Raw genomic sequence first — 27,717 nt, 5'->3', positions numbered from 1 at the left:
GTACAAGGAAATTCTTTAATGACTAAGAGAGTGGACCATAGACCATAGTGGTTATTCTCTAATAGAGATGTGGTATCCAGGTACTTTTCTGAAAATAGGTTAAATATAAATATTACATCCTTGAAATTTATCATCACAAAAAGTAGAAGTTACCTTGTAATGTGCATTTTTGGCAGTAGCACATATATACCATGTGTTTTTATCTCCTTTCAGCTCATGCAGGCTTTACTGGAGAAACATGTTTCTTCTCTGCGAGCACATGACACCTGGGGTGGCTCCATTCTTGCCATGGGGCTGTGGCCAGATTCTCTGCCCTCAGCTCTCTTTGCTACGGAAGATTCTCACCTCTCTGTAGTACGAAGTGATGGACAGATTTTAGCATATTGCCTCAACAGGATGAGCATGAAAACTAGCAGCTGGGCGAGGTTAGCAGAACGTTGAGCCTATGTGTCGCTCCAGTATCTTTACTGTGTTGTTTGCTTGTGATGGTAATGGTTGTCACCCAGCATATTAGACCAGAATGTTATGTGGCCATTTATTACCCAGCTGTCACAGCTTTATTTGATATTGCTCCCTACATGTTACTCATTTGGTATATGTTTTGATTGTCTTCTTCATAGGGGACCCACCTTTCCCCAATATCTCTTTGAGTTGTTACTTATAAAGTTATTTTCCTGGTTCTTTGGAATGTGAAATGAAAGTTCATTGCAGTACTGACTTTGCCTATTCCATTGAATTTCAGGATTCAGCCTCTTACCTTGCCAGACTTAGAAAAAATTATGCAGTCCTCCAACCCTGAGAGCTTGCAGTTCAGTTCAGTTGAAGTGGATTCTTTTTGGATCGATGAACCAGAAGTTCTGGCCATGGCTGTTAAATTGCTTATAGAAAGAGCAACCAATCAAGATTGGATGCTCAGAGTTAAGTGGCTCTATCATTTAGCCAAGAATATACCACAGGGGCTCGGTGAGTAGAAAAGCTTAATTTGTGTCATGAGTGAATTTATGTACATGTACCCTATTTAGTACTTCAGCAGCTGTATTAGTCTGTGACTACACTGCTACTATTATATATGGGAGATATCATAGCAAGAAATTTGTGATCTAGCGTTAATGTTTTGTGTAGGTGTTAAAAAATTTAAGGAACACATCTGCCCTTAGATGTGTCCCAAGAGGAACTTTTTCCCTCAGTATAATGCTTAGCATTCCAGAGTCTGTCTACCTTTCTATTAGGTCTAGAAGGAAAATGCACTGTTATTCTACTTTCTATATGTTTGAACACCTTGCTGTTTGTATTACTAGTGCTGCATAACCATTCTGTCTGGTAAAGGTGCTGCTTTTGGTAAATTAATTCCCTCTAATAGTGCCTAAAAAATTTACTAATTACAGGTGCTCTAAGTTGTCTTAATTACTTGGTACTTTTTTCATTCTAAAAGGAAAAAGCAATAGTAACAACATCACATGGCTTGTAAAATATAGGACATGGAATTTGTTGATAGAACTTGTTGCTTAAAGTAATTGAGTTTACATGAGCCTTTCTGCTCCATGAGAACTTGTAGATGAGCCATTGAATGTGCATATTATTGTGGTACATGTGATCTGTCTAAAAATGTGTAAAGAGAATTTTTATAATTACTGTTATCTGCATTGTTCTATATGATAGCTACTAGCACAGGTCACTATAAAGGCTAAATAGGAACTAATTAAAATTTTAAAAAATCTAAAATCCAGTCCCTTAGTTGTGCTGGCCACTCTTCATATCTGGCAGCTCAGCTATAGAGCATTTTTGTCATTGCAGAAAGTTTGGACAGCTTGCTTTAGGTACTAACATTTGCTTTCTCCTTCCTCCACAGAGTCAGTACAGATTCATTTGGAAGCCAATGCTGCATCTCTTAGGAAATTTTATTCAAATTCTCTCTCAACTGGGATCAGTAATGTCATCAAAATATTACAACCAAATATAACAGGTACTACACCTGATTTGATTTTTAGCTCTCAGCTTTACTGACCCATCTTACCAAGCCACCTTTAAATTCATGTTACCATTGTTTATTCTTACCTCCCTCCCTCTGGATCTCACAGCCTCTGGGGGTGTCAGAGGCTGATCACCACTGCTTTACAGAAGTGCCAGGTTTGAGCCAAAGGAGCTCAGTGAGGTGTCAGCAGCAACCGCATCCTATTAGTGTAAAGACATGGCTTTTAAATGTATTGAAAGCAATTATTGAGATGTATTCATTCATTTTCTGCCATGTAAGTTAGTTTTCTTGTGGTTAATGGCAAATGATTAGGTAATTAAACTTACTGATCCCCCCCGCCCCCCCCAACCAATAGTGGAATCTCAGCAAGTGAATGCATTGGTTGGACTTATTACATTCCAGTAATGATTACTTTTATATCCTACAGTGGAATGAATTTTCAGGACTGGTAGAGATTTTTGTATTTAGAAAGGAAATAGTATAAAAGCTGTCGAACCCTACTTTTTTAGTATCATGAGCTGAAACCAGCATTTCTCTGTGCCACCTCTTCCCTATCAGGACTGAATGTCATCAAATTAAAACAATGACAATCCTCAACAGAAATTTGCCAGGCGAGGAGTTTAACTCTAAAATTCTTTGTTTTGTTTTATAACCCAGATGAATTTGTGATCCCTTTGGACCCTCGATGGAATATGCAGGCTTTGGACATCATTAGAAGTTCAATGGACTTTGACCCACAAATGGACCAGTCTGAGAAGCTCTTTGCCCTTTTAGAGTCTATTGCAAATAAGTAGGTGAAGTATGCTGTTCTTGGCATTGTTTGCCTCATTGTACACTATGGCTTCACAGATCATACCTTTTCTAAGTCTCTGTCAAATACCACTTAGGTGTGTTTAATCTTCTGAACCTAAGAAGTGTTGGGGTGGTTGAAATGATTGCCTCTGTTACCACTTCTCCTGTATGTTCTGTGCACAGTGAAGTAATTCCGACTGCGATGTCAAAATTCCTATCATTTTTGCAGGATTTTAGTAATTGAATAGGAGGCTTTAAGAGATACACCAGCTTAGCATTGATGGTGGGATTTATTTTATGGTTAATTCTTTATAATCAGATAATCATAGTTCTACTGTTCTCTGGTTGATTCCCTGCAGCTCCTCCCATTTTCACCTACCATTTCTCTCACATGTCCTTTCCTTAGCCAACTGTCTGCCACATGGTTTCACATCCTCAAATACTAGAGATATACATAGCACCTGCACACTTACGTTCACACTCACATATAAATTTATATAAATCTTATAAAAGCTGGGTTTTTTAAAATTGATTTTTAGAGAGAGGAAGGGGGAGAGTGAGAAACATTGATTTATTGTCCCATGTAGTGATGCGTTCATTGGTTGATTCTTGTGTGTGCCCTGACTTGGGCTTGAACCTGCAACCTTGGTGTACTGGGATTATGCTCTAACCAGCTGAGCTACCCAGCCAGGGCCTGATCAGCAGTTTTTACATTGGCCATCAGTGTAATAAATTCTTTAAAATAGTTTTGTAATTGAGGTACAGTACACATTACAGAAAAGTGCACTTAATGAATATACATGGTTTTAATGAGTGAACTCATTCATGCATGTGATATGTGCTAGCAACTCAGAGACCCCTTGTTTCCTCTTCCAATAACGCACACTCAACCTCCTCAGGGGACTCCTAATACCACAGATTAATTGTCTAATGCCCAAGTTTAAGGGTTCCCAGTACAGTTTGTCAGATCATGGCGGAGCAACAGAATGAGGCCTGACCACCTACCTAGACACAGCTTTTGCCAGCCATCTGCCCTCTTCTCTCCAGCTTAGTTGTCATCACTTTCACCTCTCTCTCTCTAGTCCAGAATTTGTAGGGGCAGGTGAGGAATGTCTGGTTGAGGGAGATTGGTGTTTCAAGGATTTTCAGGATTCAGCAAATAGATGTGATTGAAAAATATGATTCACTGATAATGATTTGTTATGTTATTGAATCCCATTTCAGGACAATCATATATCTTGACCGGGAAAAACGAATTTTTACTGAAGCAAATTTGGTTTCTCTTGGTGGCAAAAAGATAACTAGTGTCTTGAGAATGTCCTTCGAATTCCATAAAGGTAAGAACACTGCCTTTCATATTCTTCAGTTACACATCTGATTGCAAAGTGTTGTAGAGGTTGAGACATACTCAGTAGTTGTTGCCATTTTACTGATTCCTTTTGATTCACTGGCCCAATTTCAAACACATACGCTGGCCCGATACCAAACACATTCCCTTACTCAGTACTAATGATGAACTGCTTTTAACACAGCTTTGGTTTTCTTTACTTTTCATAACAACTCTGCTCATAACAACTGTGCTGTGTTTGTCCTATATTATGAAAGAGGAAAGGGAGGCAGAGATGGTCAAGGTCACATCTCCAGTAAGTAACAGCTAGAACTTGACACCTAGGTTTGTTGGCTCAAAAAGTACATACTCTTAAGTATTTGGTTATAGGTTCTTCTTCTTTTTTAATTGAAAAGATACCCATGCTTGTGGGAAAAAAAATCAAACTATATAGAAACATAAAAATTTTAGAAGTCAGCTTTTAAAGCTGCTTCTGTTAATGGTACATAATTGTGCTCTATCCATTCAAAAATATACACACTCCTGGCTGCTGTGGCTCAGTGGATTAAGCGTCGGCCTGCGAGCCAAGTGTCGCTGGTTTGATCCCCAGTCAGGGCACGTTACTAGGTTGCACGTCAGGTCCTCAGTTGGGGACGTGAGTGAGAAGCAACCACACAGTGATGTTTCTTTCCCTCTTTCTCCTTTCCCCTCTCTCTAAAAATAAAATAAATAAAACAAACAAATAAATAAATAAATAAATTATTTTATACACACACACATACACTTTTTGTTTTGTATTTGAACAAATACTTGTTTAAAATTGCATTGTTATTCTATAATTTTCTTTTTTCATTAAGGCATCTGAACATCCATAGGTATACATGCCTGATCTGCAAAGTTTAATAATAGTAGGCAAAGAACTGCTTTCAGTTTGACCTTTCAATATTGACCTTTGTACTGGGATTATTAAGTTTCATATTACAGTTGATTTTGGAAATGTCAAAAGGTCAATTTAAATCTGATGAAACGTTCTTATTTTATTTTTGTCACTTCTAAGATCCAGAGAGCTATCACAGCCTGCCCCATGAAATTGTGGTCAATCTTGCAGCTTTTTTTGAACTTTGTGATGCATTAATCCTGCTCTGGGTACAATCTTCCCAGGGAATGGTATCTGATACCAGTGTCAATAAGGTAAGGAAAAATATACCTGTTTTTATTTTAAACATTTGTCTTGGCACAAAGATCTTAGGGGTGAGACTAACTTCAGCATTATTATCTCAGATATTATTTGAGAAATGTAATTGTTCTTAACAATTGAAAATATATACACATTTTAAAGCTTTATGGGAGCATAATTGACACATAACAAATGACATGTAAAGTTTACAGTTTTATATGAATATAACTGTGAGACAGTTAACCACAGTCAAGATTGAGAACATATATCCACCCTCAAATCTTCCCTCATGTTCTTTTGTATTTCCTTCCTCTCCCCTGCCCCCTCCCCTAACCAGGTGTCCATTGCTTTGCTTTCTGTTACTGTGATACTCTCTATAAATGAAATTATGAAGTATGTATTCTCTTTTGTCAAAATAGTTATTTGAAGATGGCATCCATATTTCGTGTATCAAGAGTTCATTCAGATTGCCGAGTAATATTTCATTGAATGTGTGCTACTATAACTTACTCATCTATGTATGTGTTGCTGGATATTGGAATTTTAACAGTTGCATTTGAATTTACTTGAGCTTTTCTATACATGGCTGCCATATATGGATTTCAGTTTTGAATCCAGATTATGCTGGTAATTCTAGTAAATTAGAGTAGCAGTTCATAAACTCTTGGTCTCAAGACCCTTTATGATCTTAAAAGGTACTAAAGACCCCAAAGAACTTCTGTGTATGTGATAACATTTATCAGTATTTATTAGATTAACATGTAAATCTGAGAAATGTTAAAAAATAGTTACTAATCTGTTTAAAAACACAGTAACAAGTCCACTTCATGTTAATATGAATAACATTTTTAATGAAAAAACAACTTTTTCCAAAACAACAATTAATGAAGAGAGTGTTACTGTTTTACGTTTCTATGTTTTTAATTGAAGAAAGTTGGATTCTCACATTTGCTTCTACATTCAGTCTCTTGTAATATACTTTTTTTGCTCGAAGTTTGTGAAGAACAACTGGCCTCTGTTCATAGTTATGAGGTTGGAAAAGGGAGGAGTATCTTAATAGCCATTTCATATCATTGTGAATATTTTTCTTTAATACTATATCACAACTTGACAAGTTTTATAAAGGTTACCTGTAACATGGAATCTAAAAATATGTCACTGAACTTGTCATGCTCAAAATCCATTGGCCTGGCTTGCACTTTGGATGGACTTTTAAAATCCTTGTGTGTGTTTATAGCTCATGTATTGGTAATTTGGAAAAGATTGTTCAAGTTATCAGATCTTCCAAATGCTGACACATTTCATTCTTCAATATAAATAAAATCACAATCATAAAAAAATTACCACAAACCTCATCAGAAAAATCTTTCAATATTAGGAAGTTTTCATGGTCTGGGTTTTTTAAAGTCCTAGGTTTTGCTTAAAAGCTTGAATTTTATCAGTGGTCGCATATACTCTTGAATTATTTTTCATCACCTGACTAGATTTACTTCATTCATCTTGAATACAGTGTTTGCCAGATACCCAGTTAAAATTTGTTTATCATGCTTTTTGGGGATACCATCAGAATAAATGTCAATATAGAAAAAGACAAAATAATATGATATTATAAAAATAGCTTTTACTTCTTGGAAACTCTGAACATAATCACTAACCTTGAGACTACCTTGGTGTAAAAATACATTATTATGAGAGTGATTTTGGAGACTCACATTTACCTAATTTGCATTAAACTACATAAATAAAATGATGGATATTATAAGGGTAGCCAGATAGACAAATGAAACAAAAAGGAGAATTCAGAAATGGACTCTCACATATATGGTCAAATGATTTGTTGTTAGTGTTTTTGCCAGATGTGCAAAGGTCATTTACTGGGGGAAAAGTCTACTCAGCAAATGATGATGGGACAACTAGATGTCTGTGTAATAAAGTAAAATGAGTCTTTACCCCTACCTTACATTAAAGAGAAAAGTGATCTCAAAGTGGATCATAGCCTAAATATAAAAAAGCTAAAACTATTAACTGTCTTAAAAGAAAACAGGAGAAAATCTTCATAACCTGAGGATAGGGAAAGATTTTGGACAATTATTGATAAAAATTTCACCAAAAGCAAAAACTTCTCTTCTAAATAGACAACTTTAAGAAAACAAAAACACCAAGAGCAACTGTTTAGAAATCATACATAAATTATATAAACAAACTAATAAGACAGACAAATTTAAGAAATGAGCAAAATTTTTGAAGAAATGCCCAGTAAGATCTTAAAAAATTGCAAGATTATTAGTTATCAAGGAAATAGAAATTGAAACCATAGTGAGTTGTCACCCACCAGAATGGCTAGTTACTAGCAAGGAAATGGGACAACTTGAATTCACCAGCTGCTGGTTGGAAGACAAAATAGTACAGCTGCTTTTTAAGACGAGTTGGTGCTTTCTTATACACTTAACCACAGAACCCAGTAATTCCACTTTCTCTAGTGGAATAGCCCTGAACTTCCAGGTACTAGGAGGAGGAAGATCTTGCCTTCTCTGACTGCCTTAATGTCCCTAAAAATATTCCAGTGGAATGGTAGACCTTTCATGTATGTATGTTGAGTATTCATTAATAATTGAAATCTGTGCCCTGTGTCTTTTCTGGGGGCTGTTTTTGAGCAGTTTTGTTTACTTTTTTTTAGATCTTGGATTCTCTTCAATGGCGGGACCGGTTTTGGACTGTGGCTGACACAGTGAAAGTAGATGTTGCAGGCCTGGCCCTGCTTGCCCTTCACTGGCACTGGGTTTTAAAGCACTTGGTCCGTCAGATTCCCCAACTCCTGATGAACCATGAAGACAAGTAAGACTCATATTTAGAGTAATAATGTAAATAATATGCAGTACTGCAGATGTTAAAGAGAAGACAGTTTGGAATTGAAACTGTTTCCTCTTTCTTTACTTTGGTTTATTCCCTTGGCCTACCAGTGCATGTAAATCAGCTATGGAATGTGAATGACATCTCTTACTGTCCAGCATTTTCTTTTCCTTACTTCCCTGCTGCTCTTTTCTTCTTCTCTAAAGGTACTACAAAGAGGTTCAGACTGTCGCAGAACATATTCAGAATTGCTTGGGGAGCCCGACTGGTGGCTTCACTGGTATAAAGAGGTTGCAGAAGTTCCTGGGACGACCGTTTCCTTTTAAGGTACACCTTGGAATTGCAGTAAACAAAGATCTGACCTCTTTTTCTGAAATTCTTCTGGAATGTGAGGGCTGCCTTTCAGTTGGACTCATCCTTACTTGCAAGGCTGACCTTGTAAATGGTCTATGAATACTATTAATTCATTTGTTAAATGTTGTCATTTTACCTATTCTTGAGACTATTAAGGCTAGGTAATATTTTAACTTTTTTTTTTTCTTTTTTCTTTTTTTTTTTTTGGTTTTTCAATTACAGTTGTCCCCTTTTGTCCCAATTTCTCTCCCCCACCCAACTCACCCCCTCTCCCTCAATCATATCCCTCCCCGTTGTCCATGTCCATGAGTCATTTATATACGTTCTTTGACTAAACCCTTCCCTTACTTATCCCCCTTCTCTCCCTCCCCCCTCCCCCTTTTGACTGCTGTTCTGCTCTTTGTTCTATTTAGTTCTTTTGTTTGTGTTGTTCTTTAGTTTCCTGTATTAGGTGATATCATATGGTATTTTTCTTTCTTTGCCTGGCTTATTTCACTTAGCAAAATTCTTTCTAGTTCCATCCATGTTGTTGCAAATGGCAGGAGTTGCTTCTTTCTTTCTGCTACATAGTATTCCATTGCGTAAATGTACCACAGTTTTTTGATCCACTCATCTACAGATGGGCACTTAGGTTGTTTCCAGCACTTAGCTATTGTAAACAGTGCTGCAATGAACATAGGGGTGCATAAGTTCTTTTGAATTGGTGTTTTAAGATTCTTCAGGTATAATCCTAGTAGTGGAGTCGCTGGTTCAAAAGGCAGTTCCATTTTTAATTTTTTGAGGTAATTCCATACTGTTTTCCATAGTGGCTGCACCAGTCTGCATTCCCACCAACAGTGCACCAGGGTTCCCGTTTCTCCACATCCTCGCCAGCACTTGTTGTTTGTTGATTTGTTGATGATGGCCATTCTGACTGGGCAAGTGAGAAAAAAACATATTAACTTTATTACCATAAAATTCCCTGATAGCAACAGGAATAAACCCTATATTTTCTAGAAGCATTGTGGAAATAGTTTAAATTTTTTCTCAGACTTGAATAGGTTGCTAAAAAGAAGCACATTTCTTCTCTGTAGTAGGCTCTCCTGGGTTTTATTGTTTCAGGACAAGCTGGTGGTAGAGTGTTTTTCACAACTGAAAATCCTGAACAAAGCCCTTGCCATCAGAGAGCAAATGGCTTCCCTTGGGGAGAGTGGATGGCTAGGAGACATTGGTCGGCTCCAAGTGGTTGCTTCTGAATGGACATTAAAGAAAAGTCTCCTACAGGCCTGGGGACTGGTCCTCAGAGCTAATATCCTGGACGATGTCAACCCAGGTAATGTACTCTGGAGTCTGGCCTGCTGGCAAATACTGTAAGAGTGTGTCTGCTGCCCTACAGCCAATAAATAAATTTTACATAATTCCCATAGTTGATTTTTTTGTTTTTTTTGGGGGGGGGCATGTATAATGACTACCATTAAATAGAGCTAAACTTTACATACAGGGTGGGGCAAAAGTAGGTTTACAGTTTGTAAGGAAAATACTATAGTAATTAATAAATAATAATAATACAAGAACAAACTTCTGCATACTCATTACTTTTGCCCCACCTTGTATATTGTTTAATTCCGTCATTAGACTTAATGAGGTATTAATCCATTTCCTGTTTGCTCTGAGAATACTGGTGCACCTGAAGTGTTTACCCCAAAATACCTTAGGATTAGAGGCAAGTTCTGTTTATAAATAACTCCAAGAACAGTTTTTATACTATATTTTATTTCCACATTAAAAAGCAGTCAAATTTGCTTCAGCCTCAAAGAACATATTCGTATAAAATGAAATGAATGCTGGCAGTGAGCTGCACTTTTTTTCTCTCTAAACAGGAAATGGGTTAATAACACATTTCACAGATTCAAAACTGAGGCGCAGGGTCAGCTGCACTTTGGTTTAGTTCACAGGCACATAATTGGCTGTTGAAATCTGAGCCTGTACTATGACTGTTGTGCAATAATACCACGTGTCCTTTCTGTCCAGATGAATTGAAGAATCTTGTGAATGCTCAGTGTCTAGAACTAAAAGCCAGAGGAATTTCACTTGGTTTTCTGGAGCAAAAGCCCAGTGAAGCTTCCACTCCATCCCAGCCAGACTTTTCCTCCTTAATTCAACTCACGAGGAGCGTTCAGTTGTGGCCTGCAATGGAGTATCTGGCTGTGCTTTGGCAGTACAAAGTGACAGCTGATTTTATGACACAGGCTTCTCTGAGAAAGTAAGTTATTTTCCTCGGGGGAACTCATTTTCATGTTAGATTATTCTGTGTATCCTACCTGTGAAACAAATCACAGACTTGCCTTGAGGCAGAATAGTTGCCGAAGCAGAGGGAGGTCGGTTGCCACTTTGGAAAGCCAAAACTTCCTGAAGACTTTTGTTTGTCTTCATTCCATCTTTAAAAGTTGCTAGATATTTTTCCAGTGATATTGCTTATTCATTTTTAAATAAATGTGTTCTAAGTTCTGTGTGTTTTCATAGTCGCATACATAGCAGTTTCCTAGCTGTTCATCAATAGCCCACAGTCCACTCTCTCTCCCTCTTTATTTCTGGAACAGGTCCAGCAAAAATCAGCAACCATGGATAGATGAGGAAATAAGTCATCACATCACATTTTGTCTTAAACACACACCAGTTGCTCCTCAAGAGCTTCGAGACCTTTGGTCCTTACTGCACCATCAGAAGGTAAAAATCAAAATCAAAAAGAAATAAACCTCCTTTACACTATGAGCTGATTAGATTTTCTGTGGCAAACTGGTTGCAGAACATTTTATTTAGTCACAAAATTATAAGTTACAAACACCATTTTTAATTTCAGAGGGGAGAATTTTAAATGTTCTTTTGCAGTAATTACTTGGGTATTTCTCAACTTATTGCAGAATCATTCTATTCAGTTTCCAGTTAAAAAATGCTAAAAGAGCCCTGGCTGGTGTGGTTCAATGTATTGGGCTCCAGCCTGCAAACTGAAGGGTCGCCAGTTCGATTACCAGTCAGGGCACGTGCCTGCGTTGCTGGCCAGCTCCCCGGTTGGGGCCTCGTGAGAGGGGACCACACATTGTTGTTTCTCTCCCTCAGTCTCTCTCTCCCTCCCCATCTCTAAAAATAAATAAATAAAATCTTTAAAAAACAACACACACAATAAAATATTCACCAATTTTTATTTTGTTCCCTCAAAAATATATTGTGAGCATGTTTTTTACTCTTCTTCCAAGAATAACGATTGAACGTGCATACTGGTATACTGTATTTTATACAGCTTCATTAGTACAATCTTAATTTTTTAAGTAATGTTTTTTTGTTCATTTGTCTATTTTGCTTGTAATTGTGTGATATATTTTACTTATATTTTTTCATGCAAACTTACAAAAGCAGATCTCTTTTTAGTTTTACAAAATGATAATCAGTGACTTTACCAAGATGACCAGGGTGGCAGAAAATCAGCAACATCAGGATTAGTATCTTTAAATCCATATTAGTTTTAGTTGGGCCATACAAGGTAAGAGGCCATATAACTTGATTTATGACATCTTTCTCAAATATTTTCTTAAGTCATTATTCCTTTATCTCTAGGTGTCTGCTGAAGAAATGATCTCTCTGTGGTCTGACTTACTTAGTGCCACATTCATGTCCTTCTGGAGCAGCACAGTGACCACAGACCCAGAGTACTGGCTCACCTGGAGCCCCCTGTCTGTTGTGCAGCAGAGGGAGAGACCCTGGTCCCTTTTGGACTCCACGCTGAAGGTTTGTTGGCATAAGGTCATGAAGATGTTTGATGACTGTGGAGAACATTTTATAATAGATCTAGCAATAAACATTTATTCCTTCTGTAAAGCAGTGACTAAGTAATTGTAATACTTTATTTTCTGCAGGATATTAATAAGCGTACCTCACAAAAGATATTCTGTCTTAAATGACTTGGGAAATTTTGAATTAAAGTTAAAAAAAGTTTCCTTAAAAAAGTATTTTATCTCTTTTCTAATTAAAGTACTCTGTTTTTACTCAACATGGAACATTTAAACAGTATATAAGTGTGTTCATGTGTGTGTATATACATATATAGTATAATTCAGTAGAAATAATCACGCTTTGATCTGTATCTTGTTTACATATATTTTATATTAAGTATGTAAGTAAACAAAAATGACATCACTTTTGTTTACATAATACATTATGGGAACCTGTGCCTGTTATTCCAGGCTATTCTTTTTTTTTTTTTTAAGTATATTTTATTGATTATGTTGTTACAGCGGTTCCAGTTATTTTTCCCCTTTGCTCCCCTCTGCCCAGTACAATCCCACCTCCAGCAATCCCACCCCCCTTAATTCACATCCATGGGTTGTGCATATAAGTTCTTTGGCTTCACCCTTTCCTATATTATTCTTAACTTCCCCTGTCTGTTTTGTATCAACCGATTATGTTTCTTAATCCCTGCACCATATCTCCATTTCTCCCCCTCCCCCCTCCCAGCTGATAACCCTCCAAATAATCCCCATACCTATGATTCTGTTCCTATTCTGGTTTGCTTAGTTGGATTTTGTTTTTAGTTTTTAAATTCAGTTGTTGATAGTTGTGAGTTTGTTGTCATTTTAATGTCTATAATGTTGATCTTCTTTTTCTTAAGTAAGTCCCTTTGACTTTTCATATAATAATGGCCTGGTGATGATGAACTCCTTTAGCTTTACCTTGTCTGGGAAGCACTTCATCTGCCCTTCCATTCTAAATGATTGCTTTGCTGGATAGAGTAATCCTGGTTACAGGTTGCCTTTCATCACATTGAATACTGCTTGCCAGTCCCTTCTTGCCTGCAAAGTGTCCTCTGAGAAATCAGCTGTAGGCAACTCTCCACCTCTCTCTTGCTGCCCCCAGAACTCTGTCTTTATCTTTCACCTTTGGCATCTCAATCATCATGCATCCTGGTGTGGTCCCCTCTGGGTCCAGCTCTCCCAGGACCCTCTGTGCTTCCCGGACCTGTATGTCCATCTCCTTCTCAAAATTTGGGAAGTTTTCCTCATTTTTATCAATTCTTGCCTCCTCATTCTGCACTGGTTGATTGTTTTTTTCCTTCCTTATGTTCCAATCATTGTTTGGAACCCCAATTTCCTTCCTTTCACCATTGGTTTTGTGTGGATTTTTCTTCATTTCACTTAGCCTTCACTTCTTCTCTTATACGTTTGCTGTACTCAAGCATATCTGTCAAGCCTGTGAGCATCTTTATCACCAGTGTTGAATTCTGTGTCTGTTATATGTTGTCTTATCTCCTCATCTGTTAGGTTGTCTATCTCCTCATTGCTTAGGTCTCCTACTGGAACCTTGATCCGTTCCCCCTTTTGGGCCATACTTCTCTGTCTCCTCATTTTGACAGGTTCCAGTTTGTTTGCCTCCATGTTTCAGGTAGAGCTGTCGCTCCTGTTACATTGTAAGGGGCGCAGCCTTAGGGATTTGTCAGTGCAGGGCAACCTGTTTCACCACGTTGTGGCGCTGTATGTGGGGGAGGGTTCCGAGAGGGAACAATGTCGCCTACCCAGTACTTGCCCCTTTTCCAGGCACTTATCCCACATCTGTATGGGACTGGCGCCCCTCTAGCTGCTGCTCTGGCTATTGTTCCCAGAGTGGGTGGGTCTGCGGACATTCTAGGACCGTGGGGGCCCTTTAAACAAGCTGATTCTGCTGAGAGACCGGCAATTTCTGCCTCCACCCCAACCCCTACTGGTCTGTACAGTCAGAAGTAATGAGGCTTCCCCGGTGATGGGACCGTGATCTTCGAGGTCCAGTGAGGAGCTGGGAACACTATCGTGGTGTCCCTCCCGGGTTCTTAAAATGTGTGACTGCGCTTTCTGCTGGCCTGCTGCTACTGCTGCCACCACACCGGGTCCTCTCCACCGCAGCTCTGCTCCTCCTACCTGTCTGGATGAGTATTTCTTCTTTATATCTTTGTTTGCTGGACTTTCATGTAGTTTGGTTTTCTGGAACTTCTGGTTGTTTTTAGATTTGGGGTAGTTGTGTTCCTTCTTAGTTGTGGAGGGAGACGTAGTGTGTCTGTCTACACCTCCATCTTGGCTGGAAGTACATTCCAGCCCATTCTTTTTCAGGTATTTCATTCTTCACATGTGCTGGAGTTTATTTAATCATTTTCTTACTTACAGTTTTGAGATTTCTTACCTTTATTTTCCCCCTTTCCTATAATAAGCATACCTGTATCAACTATCCTTGTATGACTCTTGGTCAGCTTTAGTATTTCTTTGGATATGGTACAAGAATTGGAATTTAACCCTTGATCAAAATGTGCACAGAAAAAGAAACTTCTAGCTATTATCAGAATGTCTAGGCAGGTGGTTTTTGTTTTACTTTTTTAAACATGCTACAAGCTGTTAAAGAGGGAGGTTATGAAGCTTGTATGACCACAGGAGAACTTGGGACTAGAGCACAGTTTCGTTTATTATATATATATGAGGACCTGTTTCTCCATAACATTGCCGTACTAGGCGTTATCAACATTTAAATTATTGCGTATCTTACAGTTTTTAAAACTTTTATTTTAATATATGCTCCTTTTATTGTTTTTGAGATCAAACATAATTACGTATGTATATTGATTTTTTAAATTTCTATTCTGAATTTTTCAGTCATGTTCATTGCCCATTTTGTAAAAAAAAAAAAAAAGATGCGTTTATCATTTTATTATATTATTGGATATCTCTTTACATATTATGATTATAAAACTTTCACCAACATATAGTTGAAAATCGATTTCTTGTGTTTTTTGGTTTTCAAGTTTTAAATTTCTTTTTCTTCTTAATATGCTCAACTTTTTTTACGTTCTCACTTTGGTGTTGTGTCTTTTATTTATTGTTTTATTTTACCATTATTTTAAAATTTTGTTGGGGTTACATTAATAACATTATATAGGTTTCAAGCATACAGTTTTATGATACATCATCTGTATGTTGCAGGGGTCATGCTTTTTAAAAGTCTTTCTTCACTATTTGTAGAGTTAAATACCATTTGCCTATATTTTCTTCTATATTTTTGTGTTTTTTTTTTGCATTAAAATAAAGTTTAACTGGAGATCTTGTTTTGTGAGGTAGACTTGCACATTTAAAAAAAGTTTTGCAAACAGTGTATCTCAGACCAGTATAATAGCACCATTTTTACTTAATTCATCCTTTCCACTCTTGTTTGAAATGCTACCATGATTATACATTTTATTCCTATAAATGTTCATGATTTTATTTTTGGAGTCTTTTATGTTGCTCTATCAAAATTGGTTTTTTAATTGAAAAATATCTTTCAGAGCTCTTAGTGATGAACAGTATGGATCCCCAAGAGGTGCATAGAGTGTACAGTATTTCCTATCATATCTATTTGACCACCTAACACTTTGCTGTGGGTCGCTGTTACTGTGTCCCAGATGAACAGCCCAAGGAGCACAGGCTTGGCAAACTTTGTCCCTGGCTCTTAACATTTAATTATATTCCCTGCTTCTGAGTCTTACCTTCCTGTAGTGTGTTCCTTAGCGCTACTACAAAAGTGGTCTTCCTAATGTTGATGTCTTGGTTTGAGTCTTGCTTCTGCATTACTGAAGCACCCATTGCTCCTCATTCCTGGAGAATGGATTCCACATTCCTTTAAGGCCTGCAAACACCTGACCGTGTTCAGCCCTCCTGGTCCTGTCTCTCACTGATGTTTATCTGGTCCTAGAAACCTGAACCCCTTTTTATTATTCTCTTTCTTCCCTCTAAGATGTCAGTGCTGCTTGCTGAAATCCTTTTAGCCCTGGCTGGTGTGGCTCAGTGGATTGAGTGCCGGCCTGCGAACCAAAAGGTCGCTGGTTTGATTCACTGTCAGGCACATGCCTGGGTTGCGGGCCAGGTCCCCTGTTGGGGGCATGTGAGAGGCAACCGATTGATGTTTCTCTTCCTCTCTTTCTCTTTTCCTTCTCCTCTCTCTGAAAATACAAAAAAAAAAAAGAAGAAGAAATCCTTTTAACTAATTTCTAAATTAACTTGACTCCTCTTCATCCTCAGGGCCCTGGCAGCCTCAGTAGAGCCATGTTCTCCAAGTGCTGCTTTGAAGTCTTGACCAGCAGTTGTAGAGCGAGCCCCTGGGATGTGAGCGGCCTCCCCATGCTATCCTCCTCACATGTCACCCTGGGGGAGTGGGCTGAAAGAGCCCAGCAGCTTCAGGACGTCAGCTCAATGCTTTGGACCAACATGGCTGTCCCTTCCCTAGCAGAGTTCAGGTATTCCGCACCCCCGGGTAGACTGTAAAACTACTTTTGTTCCTCCAGAGCATGCAGCAGCTCGGGCAGAACTGCTTTTGTAGTGACTAGTTCTGGTGGGAGAAGACAGGGGTCTTTTCTGGCTGGTTGGGCATATTTTCAGCCCATGATAGATGCTGTAGAGAGCTGGCCAGCTCCTCTCTCAGTTTTAAGCATATCATGTTCAAGAGAGTGATGCTTAGAGAACCATCTAAGATGATATGAGAATAGGAATTATCTTACTATTGGCAGTGCAGTCTGCCATGTCATTTTTGGAAGGAATGATAGTGTGAGAAAGGAATGTTGTTTGATGCAATGCAAGCCCTTAAGTGTTTCCTTTCCCCACAGACGCACAGATTCCCAGCTCCAGGGGCTGGTGCTGTGTCGGCACCTGGCAGGCCTGGCAGAGCTGCTCCCTGAGACCCAGCGGCAGGAGTACATACAGAACTGTGAACAGCTGCTGTGTGGGGACAGCCGGGCCTTCCAGTATGTGGGCCAGACTCTTGGGGACATGGCCGGACAGGAGGTGGTGCCGAAAGAGCTCCTGTGCCTCTTGCTCACCTCTCTGCGCCACCTGTTTGGGGAAGGGGAGGGTAAGCGGGACCTACCTGAGCCAGCCCAGCGCGGGAGCCTCTGGGTGAGCCTTGGCCTGCTCCAGATTCAGACATGGCTTCCCCAGGTGCGATTCGACCCTGCAGTGAAGAGGCAATTCAAGCTCAAATACGCCAAGGAAGAGGTATGGAGACAAGAGGAGGGTGGGCTCCATCCCTCACTGGCCAGGTTTGCTTAGTATATTTATCCTTTTATTCCCATTTGGGTGCACAGAGCTTGAAAGGTATGATTTTGCATAAGCTGCCCTGTGACTTCCCGAGAGTGTTCTAAAGAATGTGTTTTCCTTTATGAGAGTTCCTCTGAGTGGGCTCAGGCACCGGAGGGGCCCTTCCTAAGCTTCTGTATCTGCCGAGAGGCTGCTATGAGCAGAGGACATGCCAGTAGAACACCACAGAACTACTGGTAACCATCACCAACCACACTCTGTCTCCCTGAACTCAGTTTTGGATGGTTGGAGTTGGATAAGTTCTTCAGACAGAGTATAGTATTCCTCAAGTTCTGAACTTTTAGTGTTTGTTATCTAAAAGTCGAGAATCAAGTAGGTTCAGGTCATATGGGTACCCTTGCTATTTAAACCAAACCCAGGAACTGCCTACGTAAAGATAGTGACATACAAGTGGTATATTTTGGAGAAGGAAAATTGTATTAATTGGGTGAAGGCCTAGCTGCTATAGCAGAGTCTCCAAAGTTCCGTGTTGTAAATAAGATGGTTTCTTTCACCTAACCAGTCTGAGGTGGGTTATCCAGGTTAATGGAGCAGAGCTCCCTCTCTGTCTGTGGGTCATTCAGGAAGCCAAGGTTTTTTTGTCCAGTTGCTCTACCCTCCCCCAGGGCATTGTCCTCTCGGGCATGCTCCTGACTGGGCACAGCAGACCAGCTTTTCCCTTTCCATCAGTTACACCAGCTGCAGTGCGAGTGGAGGACCCGAAACCTCTTGTCCCAGCTACACACTGGTAGAGACCTGGAAGATGAAGTCATTATCAATTACTCTCATCCTCACATCAGGTAACACAGCAGAGTGATGATTATTTGTGTTGGAGATTACAGTCTCTTCTTTTAAGGAAGACATTTTGAGGTTGACCTTTGTAATGCAATTACAGTCTTAACAGAGGTGATGGCACACATCTCTGAACTACATTAGCAATTAGATCCCAAAGCTATGGTTATAGTCAGGAAAAGATAGGCTCACTGAAGGGACGGGGCTGATTCACATGGGACCTAGAGGGTTGAAACCAGAACTTTCAACATGGAAGAAGTTGAGTGGATGATGTGCACTATGTGGGTCTGTTGCCTTAGGAAATACTGTCTAGTGTAGTGGGTTCTGAGTTCCAGTTCTGTCTCTGCCCTTTGACTTTAGACTTTGAGTAGACCACTTAATGTCTTTAAGCCTCAGTGTCCTTATCTATAAAAGAAGGATTATATTCTTTGGTAAGTTGTGATGAGACTTTGAGATATTCATATAAATTGCTTAACATCATGTGTGGCATGTGGCAATTGCTCTGTATGTTATCCATTTCATTATAATTGTATTATCATCATGTTATTCTTTAGTAGCTGAAATGTCTTTATTCTATTTTCCTGAGGGCTCAGTCTAGATTTCTTGTTCTTTTGATAGAATTTGCGTATTGTGTTAATTTACCTTTAGGTTGCTTCACCAAAGAATTGATCAGCTGGAGAATTCAATATGCAACTTATCAAAGAAGCAGGCCTTCAGACCCCAGCTGCCTGTGTATGAGTCCCTGGTGCAGGAGATCAACCAGTATGTCACCAGCATCGCTAAGGCCCCTGCTGTTCAGGATCTGCTTACACGGCTCCTGCAAACCCTCCGCTTAGATGCGCCTCGGTCTGCCCAGGTGGCCCAGAACCTTCTGAAGGAGGAGGCCTCCTGGCAGCAGTCACACCACCAGTTCAGGAAGCGATTGGCCGAGGAGTATGCCCTGTATCCAGACTCTGTGGCCCCACTGCAGGCATCCATCTTGCAGATGCAGCATGGCATGAGGCTGGTGGCGTCTGAGGTCCATGCCTCACTGTACAGCAGCGTGGTCTCTACAGACAGGCTGGATGCCCTGGCCACATCCCTGTTGAGTTTCCCATCAGTGGGCCCCGCTTTCCCTACCTACTATGCTCATGCGGATACTTTGTGCTCAGTAAAATCTGAAGAGGTTCTGCGAGGCCTTGGGAAGTTGATCCTCAAGCGCTCAGGAGGAAAGGAGCTAGAAGGCAAGGGCCAGAGACTCTGCCCCACCCGAGAACAGCTGCTGATGAATGCCCTTCTTTATCTGCACTCCCATGTGCTGTGCAAGGGAGAGCTGGACCAGAAGGCTCTGCAGCTCTTCAGACACGTATGCCAGGTAAGCCACCTCCTGAGGGGACCTCAAGCAGGGTGCCTGCAAGATGTTAGTGGTGCCCAGTGTACATAGAGACAGTGTGGTTACTGTGGGATCTACTGTCTCTTTCTTTTCCTATTTGGGGGCCTTTGTTTCTCAGGTTTTAAGAGATTTAAAAAAAATTGTGATATTAGCCCTTTATGTTACACACTGCCAATAGTTTGTTGGTTGTCTTTTGACTTGATGGTGATTTTGCCATTTAATTGTATCAAATTTTATTAATATAGTGAAAATGACTTTAGTTTTTTCCTTTTTCAACAAAAGCAACTTGTTCACATTTTAAAAGAAATATTAGCAAAAATTAATAGAATTTACCAAACTCTGTTAACATATTAGTATATCCCATTCTAGGCTTGCTTATTTGTGTATATGTGTCTGTAAATGTATGTCGATGACATTCTAAATTTAAGTTACAGTAGTCCTCTATATCACGGTTCACTTATTGTGGCCTCACTGTATCGCGGGATTTTTAAAAATATTGTATTTAATTATTTATCGCAGATTTTTGCTATATTGCGGGATTTTGCAGCACTGTGTATGTATGTTGTTAAAGTTATGTAGGTTTAAGAGTGTAGAATAAATATAAGGTTCTTACTTCGCGGGAGGGTCTGGAACATAATACCTGTGATAAGTGAGGGAACACTGTACTTGTCCCAATGGTTTACAATTTGTTTTTTAGTAGTAGAACCCTTTTAGAAATAAAAATCAACAGTGACCCAATATTTAACTGATAAAATAGCCACTCTGGTTGAGAATAATTTTATCCCCTGAGATTGGTCCTTAGGTCATTAGAGTTCTATAAACCAATAATAAAGTCCATTCTGTTTTATAAGTTGCTTTAAAAACAAAACAAAACAAAAACCTAACAGCACTTGGTGATTATTTCCCCCATAATTATGGTATTCTTTAACTACATTATATTTAGTGGCTGCCTAGTTTTCTATTTTGGGGGTATAAGTCATTTAAATAATTTCCTATAATTGAAAATTTATATTTGTATGTATTGTTTCTGCTGTTTTCGAAGAAAAACCCAACACCATCACCATGAATAGTCTTATAACTAGGTCTTTGGGTACAAATTCTAGAAAGCAGAATTGCTGGGACAAAGATTAACTGCTTGCTTACACTTTTAATACAGATTTTCTTACTGAATGGTGGATGCTTATTTCCTTAATCCTCATCAGTAGTCTGTGGTTTCTTTAATTTCTTCTTTTTGCCATTTTAAGGACCTAAAATGTTAGAGGGAGTAGGGGATTTAAGTGTCTGATAAGGCATAGCCCCGTTTTGCCTGATTAGCGCCTCTCACCCTCCCTGGACCCCTTCCCTTGGTCAGCTCCTTGAGGTGCCAGCCAAGTGGAGTCTGAACCACTGGCCCCACTGCGCACCTGAGCCTGTCCTAGTGCAAAGTACCATTAACTCTAGACAGGAAGTTCCCATAGCTTTACTGTAGCAAGTTCTCACACCTGTGAAACTTTAATGCTACACAACGGAGGAATTTAGGAAACTTGGGTTGCTGCACATACAGTTTGAAAACAAAGCTCATTCGCTCTCTGTTACTTGAAAGTAGTTTCTTGGATGTTGGCATTTATTTTTGAATCATGGTATTTATTTTCCATGAGAAAGTAAGAGAGAAGTCTTGAGCTTTTTTATTGTAAGTGCTTCAGCAAAGGCAAATAAGCTTCCTCATACATGTATGACTTTTCAGGAAATCATCAATGAGTGGGATGAACAGGAACGCATAGCCCAAGAGAAGGCCGAGCAGGACAGCAGCCTGTACAGATACAGGAACAAGAAACCCAGGACAGCTCTGACCGAGGAGGAGGAGGAAGAACGGGAGTTCAGAAAGCAGTTTCCACTGCATGAAAAGGTTGGGGTTTTGTTGGAATGAATTCCCCTGGTACCATGCACATGTACACGTTCTCCCAATGCTTTTGTAATCTTTTTACTATATCTTAATACATGTAAGTTGCTACCTCATTTTCTTAATTGTTCACACTCCATCTTTTCCCCTTTTAACCTGATTAGAACCATATTTTGGTGTTTTTTTTTTTTTTTTTTTTTTTTTTTTTAAGTTCAATTGCTCTGTTATTCACAGGACTTCGCGGATATTTTGGTAGAACCAACGCTAGAGGAGAAGGGAACTTCAGATGGGCAAGAAGAGGAAGCAGCCACAGACCCTGCCGTCCTCTCCCCGAGCTCCATGCAAGCTGTGATGCTGATTCACCGGCAGCTGTGCCTCAGCTTTGCTCGGTCCCTCTGGTACCAACAGGCTCTGCCACCACATGAGGCAAAGCATTACCTCAGCCTGTTTCTGTCCTGCTATCAGACTGGGGCATCTCTTGTGACACACTTCTACCCCCTGATGGGTATGGCTGTTTCCTTTTGTCATACTGTTGGGAAATCAAAATGAATAGATGTCATTGCTATTTCTGGAACAATGAAAACCATTACCTCCCTGTTTTTCCTAGATTGTTTTATTGACAAAATTTTGTTATATAGGGACTTCAGCTGATGCAAAAAAATTGATTTAAAATTCTGCAATAAAGATGGGTTTTCATCATTTGAATACTTTGGGGTAATGGGATTAAGAAAATAAAAGTGTAGGCTTAGTTTAAATGCTCTTGTTCTTCATCATTATTTCCAATTTGCCTCTTAATAGCTTCAGTGCTTTTAAAATGAAAACATGTATTTCTGGGGGGCAACCTTGGAACTCAGAAATTCTCTCAGAATTTGGTTTGATGCAGTTTTTTCCATGACCTTAGGAGTAATTCCCTGTAAGTAAGAAGAAGGCGTTCAATTTCAGTTCTACCTACCAAGTACAGCTACAAAAACTAGGAATTTGAATCCATCAAACCAAACTCTGTACCTTCTTGATTGTACCTAGGCAATATCTGCGTTCCTGTCTAGATCCTAGAAACTTGGCAGATTTTTGTGACTGTTACAAGTATTAGGGTACAGCCCTCTAGGCCTGTGTTGCTTTGGGGTGGATGGCATTGAAATATCTGCTTCGTTAGTTCTAGTAGCACATTATTTTCAAGCATGTTTCTAACATCTTTTTAAATTACTGATAGATGAAATTACTGAGTCTATTGACTTTACCTTGATATTGTTAACTTTACAGGAGTTGAGCTGAATGACCAACTCTTGGGCAGCCAGCTTTTGGCCTGCACTCTCTCCCATAACACTTTCTTTGGGGAGGCGGCCTCTGACCTGGTGGTGAAGCCTGTTGGGCCCTATGACTTCTACCAGCACCCCAACGTCCCAGAAGCGCGACATTGCCAACCTGTGCTTCAGGATTTCTCAGAGGCTGTCAGTGGGCTGCTGCAGGATTGGCCTGAACATCCGGCGCTTGTGCAGGTAGGACAGCTAGTGAGGAGGGGGCACTGAGATGTGGCCTCTCACCGTTCCTGGGGGAAACGTATAGGGAGGTGTCTCTTCAGTACCCTCTGACTTTGGGTGACTGATATTAACATGGGGATATGCCCAATTTTTTCCCCCTGCAGCTTCTGGTTGTAATGGACAGAATTCGTAGTTTCCCGCTTTCCAGCCCCATCTCAAAGTTCCTGAATGGTTTAGAGATCCTTCTGGCAAAAGCACAGGTATAATTCCTCTCCTCATTGTAGTTTGAAAAAAAGAGTATCTTGTCACACCTTTATTGTTAGAGGGACAGAAAGTTATATTCTGGGTTGGAGAAGGATAAACCTTGTTTTCTGTGGGGTTGGGTCAGATCATTGCAAGGGAAGCCATTACTTCTGTGGGGCATGGGAGGGTGCTGCCTGCCTCACCTGCTCTCAGGGGTGGGATGCAGTGTCCATAGGTGCTGAGGGCTCCTGCCAGGACTTTCCGGTGGGCCTTCAGACCGACTGAGGGCCCCCTGGGTCCTCTCACAGCCTCTCAAGTGGCTGATGCTTCCCTGATGATCAGATGAAGGCCATGAACTTTGGAGAGGTACACAACAGGAAATGAGGCGCAGGTCTCCAAGTCCTGTGCTTTTTGCCTGTGTCTAAACTTGGCCCTGCTGCGGTTCTGTCAAGTGACCAGAAAGAACTGGTAGCTGGATACCCAGGATGTAAGTTCACTACTGCTCCTGGGGAATTAGTGTACAAATTGTTTAAGGACCCAGTGGTCTTCACACTCAAAAAGTCCAGAATGTTCTTGAGGGAGGATGCGATTTAGGGATTGAATAATGGCCATAGTAAATTTTGTCTTTGTTTCTTGAGGATTGGGAGGAGAACTCAAGTCGAGCTCTGTCTCTGCGAAAACACCTGGATTTGGTCAGTCAGATGATCATTCGCTGGCGTAAACTGGAACTGAAGTAAGTGGTACATTCCTCTCCTGACCTCATGTTGCAGGGACATTTCTCTTCTGATTGTTTCTTTGTTGTTTATGTAGTACAGCTAGAGACCATTTAGGGAATGTACTTTCCAGTCATTAATCACAAAGTTAAATCTAGGCATTAAAATGATCTTAGTAGAGACCAGAAAATAGCATACCATCCTGAGGCAGCAAACTGGGAGGCTTCTCCATCTCTGTTTAGCTTCTGCTTCTGTGGTTTCAGATATTTCAAATGGATTTCCTTAAATGCTTCATTGTCTTCTTCTATTATATTCCAGCTGCTGGTCTGTGAGTTTGGATAATACCATGAAGCGCCACACTGAAAAGTCTACCAAGCACTGGTTCTCCATCTACCAGATGCTTGAGAAGCACATGCAGGAACAAACAGAAGAGCAGGAAGGTAACATCTGTCAGTAAATCTCCTGCTTATTTAGAGGTTTCAAGCTAAACATGAAGGGCAGCAAAGTGTGGGATTTACCTGCCCCCACGTCCTGTTCCACCACTGCTTTCACATAGGAGGTGTCATTTGACTTCATGGTATTCCCAAGAGGTCGGCCAAGAAAGCTCAATCACAAAAGTCAGGGAGATGTAAGTGACTTGTCCTAAATCTAGAGAGTTAGTCATAAGATAAGGTTTCCTTATTCTCTGAGACAAGTCAGAATGGACGTTGCCTTCTTGGTAGGTAGCAGTTAGCCTGCTTGAGTTAAAAGTGTTTCATTTCATACTTATAGTAAGCATCTTGTGATTCAGTTTCATAATTTGCTGTGAGTGCTTTTAACACACACCTGGAGTGCAGCTGTTGTTTTTAAATCAGCTTGGAATTGAGCTGCAATCCTTGCTTGAAAGCTTCGCTTTAACTGTGGTCTCTACCTGACTGCCATCCCTCAGCCTCTCCTGTAGAGGAGTGTGTGCATGTTGTGAATAGGGAGTGCCGGTTGCAGGCACATATATGTTTTGCTCTTTGAATCTCTAAAGATGACAAACAGTTGACTCTGATGTTGCTGGTCAGCACGTTACAAGCATTTATTGAAGGATCTTCACTGGGAGAATTCCATGTACGACTTCAGATGTTACTGGTTTTCCATTGTCATGTCTTGCTGATGCCACAAGTTGAAGGAAAAGGTAAGGAGATACATACAGACCTTTTTTTCCTTTACTTTTATTCTGCACTGTTAAAATGGGTTGGACTTTGAATTCTTCACATAAGATAGGTATCTTGTTGCCTACCAGGTTTTAAACAAGACACTTTTAGTCGTTTTCTACTTTAATGTAATTCATATTAGATATAGAGATAAATATGCAAAGTAAAGTACAGATGGTTATCAGGGAAGGACTGATTACTGAACTCTGGCAGAAGGTAAACTGCCAGGTGTAGATCTCGGCTCCGAACTGGCGTGCTGAGGCAGCATGCCTTTCTGTCTAGACAGTGTAAATGTCCTGCTGAGCTTCTGCTTGATCCAGGCCATTATTAGGTTCACTGCCACATATCAAGCAACTGCACACAAAACGGTCAATTACCATCCCTGACCACAGCTACTTGGGTAACACTGCCACTGTAAAATGAGTATAGATTGTATATGAATGAGCAGTCAAGGTGAGTCTCTTAATATGCCACCTTTTAAAACAGGCTCAGTTTCTGCTGACTTTACAATAAGATTTGGAGAAAGTTTGAAATCGAGTTGAGCTGAATGAGTACACCATGTTTAAGGAAAAAAGTGCAACAAAAAAGTTCATTACAAGCTGAAATGAAAAAATAGGGTAATGTTGTCAGCCTGCATCTCTGGGAACATCTACATTCAGACAGGCTCCCTGAGGAGCCTGTGAAACAGTCTGTATATAATCTCATGGCCTAAAGGGTAACAAGGAAAGAACGCCTCTGAAATGTGAAGCCCACTGGAGCCAGTAACACATGTAGCAAGTGTGGTGTTTTTGTTTCCTTTTCATTTTTTCCAGATTCACTTTGCAGTGTTCTATGGAACTTGTACCATTATTACAAGCAATTCCTTGACCGGGTCCAGGCCAAAATTGTGGAACTTCGTTCCCCCCTAGAAAAAGAACTTAAAGTAAGATGAAGAGCTGTCATGATCACTCTTGGGTGAACAAAATCAGCAAATTTTTTAATTTAGTTCTATTTTCCATTTCACAATGAGGCAGGGGGCTCTGGGGAATGGAGGAGAGCATTGCAACTGCCAGAAGCATGGCAGGATTTGCATTCTGTGGCAGTGGCTCCATGGGTAACCTTGCTCGGTTTGAGGTGTCAGTGGAATGGCCCCTGTCAGAGGTTCCTAAAGAGGCTTGCCCAGGCGTCTGCTCGTGCTTGCTCCCCTGGTCTTGTCCGGGCTGCTCTTCCACTTCAGAGAAGCGCTACCCACGTGCCATTGAGGTGCCACAGGAGGGCCCTCTCTTCCTGATACTTCCAGTGGTGACAGAGCCAGCCCTGGTATGAGTCGGAGTACTTATCAGGTAACCTGTTGATGGTAGCAGTGTCTTTTTTCAATCCTTTGAGACAAATACTGGTTCCTTTTTGAGACATATTTTACTTGTTCGCTGACACATAGTCCTGTGTTTGGGGTGGAGTGGGCTCTGGTCTTTGGCAAAGAGATGATCTGGAAAGAAACAGAATGACACCAGGTTTACAAAGCCATTCCTTGAGCTTCATTTATCTTTCAGGAATTTGTTAAAATATCCAAGTGGAATGATGTCAGTTTCTGGTCCATTAAACAATCTGTGGAGAAGACACACAGGTAATTAATTCATCTTTTAAAACCAGGGGTGACCAAAGCTCAGAATTTCCAAATGGTGTGCAGCAAGACAACATTGCTACAGTGGCCTTAGTGCCACCTTGAACTTACTGTAAAATACCAGATTGTTTTACCAGATTGTTTGGGTGTGTATTTTTCAACACCATCCACTACCACCCACAGCAAAGTCTACCTGCAGACTGAATTGGTGCGCCTTGAGGTGAAGCAGGCGGTGTGCTATGGAAGGGTTGAATCTTCTGCCACCCACTAGCTGTTTATCTTGAGTCAAGAGATCCCACCATTTCTGGCTTTAGTTTTTTGTTTTTTTTCCCCTTTAGAAAAGGGAGATGACAGTACCTCTCATACTTCTTTAAAAGTATATAATTATGAGCAAGGAGCTCATTATATACAAAAGATAAGATATGTGTGTGTACATTATTTTTACATTTCCTCACTTTCATCCTTTTTTTTTTTCTTCTCTCATCTCTGTTATTACCTGGGGCCAGGACCCTTTTTAAATTCATGAAGAAATTTGAAGCCGTCCTCAGTGAACCTTGCCGGTCATCTCTGATGGAGAGTGACAAAGAGGAACAGCTTGACATTTCGCCACAGCCAAGAGAAGCAGCCATGAGTGAGGCGTCGCCCATTCAGAACCTGAACAGGGCTCTGAGGGAGACCCTGCTAGCCCAGCCAGCAGCTGCGCAGGTACTAGCTTGTGGAATGGTGTTTGCTTATTCCTGGGACAGTCAGGTGGGATTTACGCTTTCTGTGTAAGGAGAGATCTTAGGACTAGGCAAGGAAATGCCTTTAAAATCTTGCTCTTTGTATGTATAATATACAGCATTGGTATGTCTGCCTGACCCACTGCTGAATAAGACAAAAGCCTGGGTCC

At 40.3% G+C, this 27,717-nt stretch overlaps 1 protein-coding gene across 1 annotated transcript in view; it reads left to right on the top strand.

Moving 5' to 3' along the window:
- The window catches only part of MDN1 (midasin AAA ATPase 1), a 160,646-nt gene that overhangs the window by 96,989 nt on the left and 35,940 nt on the right, over nt 1-27,717 (top strand). Inside the window, exons 48-73 of the mRNA XM_090279673.1 lie at nt 214-425; nt 743-963; nt 1,850-1,963; nt 2,630-2,762; nt 3,989-4,101; nt 5,149-5,282; nt 7,946-8,103; nt 8,325-8,445; nt 9,574-9,784; nt 10,483-10,714; nt 11,052-11,178; nt 12,064-12,234; nt 16,518-16,732; nt 17,099-17,486; nt 18,258-18,367; nt 19,008-19,713; nt 21,455-21,616; nt 21,845-22,115; nt 22,871-23,106; nt 23,253-23,348; nt 23,970-24,064; nt 24,363-24,484; nt 25,060-25,206; nt 26,038-26,147; nt 26,755-26,828; nt 27,332-27,530. Of these exons, the coding sequence (XP_090135799.1) occupies nt 214-425; nt 743-963; nt 1,850-1,963; nt 2,630-2,762; nt 3,989-4,101; nt 5,149-5,282; nt 7,946-8,103; nt 8,325-8,445; nt 9,574-9,784; nt 10,483-10,714; nt 11,052-11,178; nt 12,064-12,234; nt 16,518-16,732; nt 17,099-17,486; nt 18,258-18,367; nt 19,008-19,713; nt 21,455-21,616; nt 21,845-22,115; nt 22,871-23,106; nt 23,253-23,348; nt 23,970-24,064; nt 24,363-24,484; nt 25,060-25,206; nt 26,038-26,147; nt 26,755-26,828; nt 27,332-27,530 (4,878 nt within the window). The remainder of the gene's footprint in view (nt 1-213; nt 426-742; nt 964-1,849; nt 1,964-2,629; nt 2,763-3,988; nt 4,102-5,148; nt 5,283-7,945; nt 8,104-8,324; nt 8,446-9,573; nt 9,785-10,482; nt 10,715-11,051; nt 11,179-12,063; nt 12,235-16,517; nt 16,733-17,098; nt 17,487-18,257; nt 18,368-19,007; nt 19,714-21,454; nt 21,617-21,844; nt 22,116-22,870; nt 23,107-23,252; nt 23,349-23,969; nt 24,065-24,362; nt 24,485-25,059; nt 25,207-26,037; nt 26,148-26,754; nt 26,829-27,331; nt 27,531-27,717) is intronic.

Source organism: Furipterus horrens, unplaced genomic scaffold, assembly GCF_987537825.1.
Source record: "Furipterus horrens unplaced genomic scaffold, mFurHor1.1.pri manual_scaffold_6, whole genome shotgun sequence".
In the NCBI taxonomy this organism is placed as follows: domain Eukaryota; kingdom Metazoa; phylum Chordata; class Mammalia; order Chiroptera; family Furipteridae; genus Furipterus; species Furipterus horrens.
Note: the sequence above shows the minus strand (reverse complement) of the source record. Positions and strands in the feature narration are given on the sequence as shown.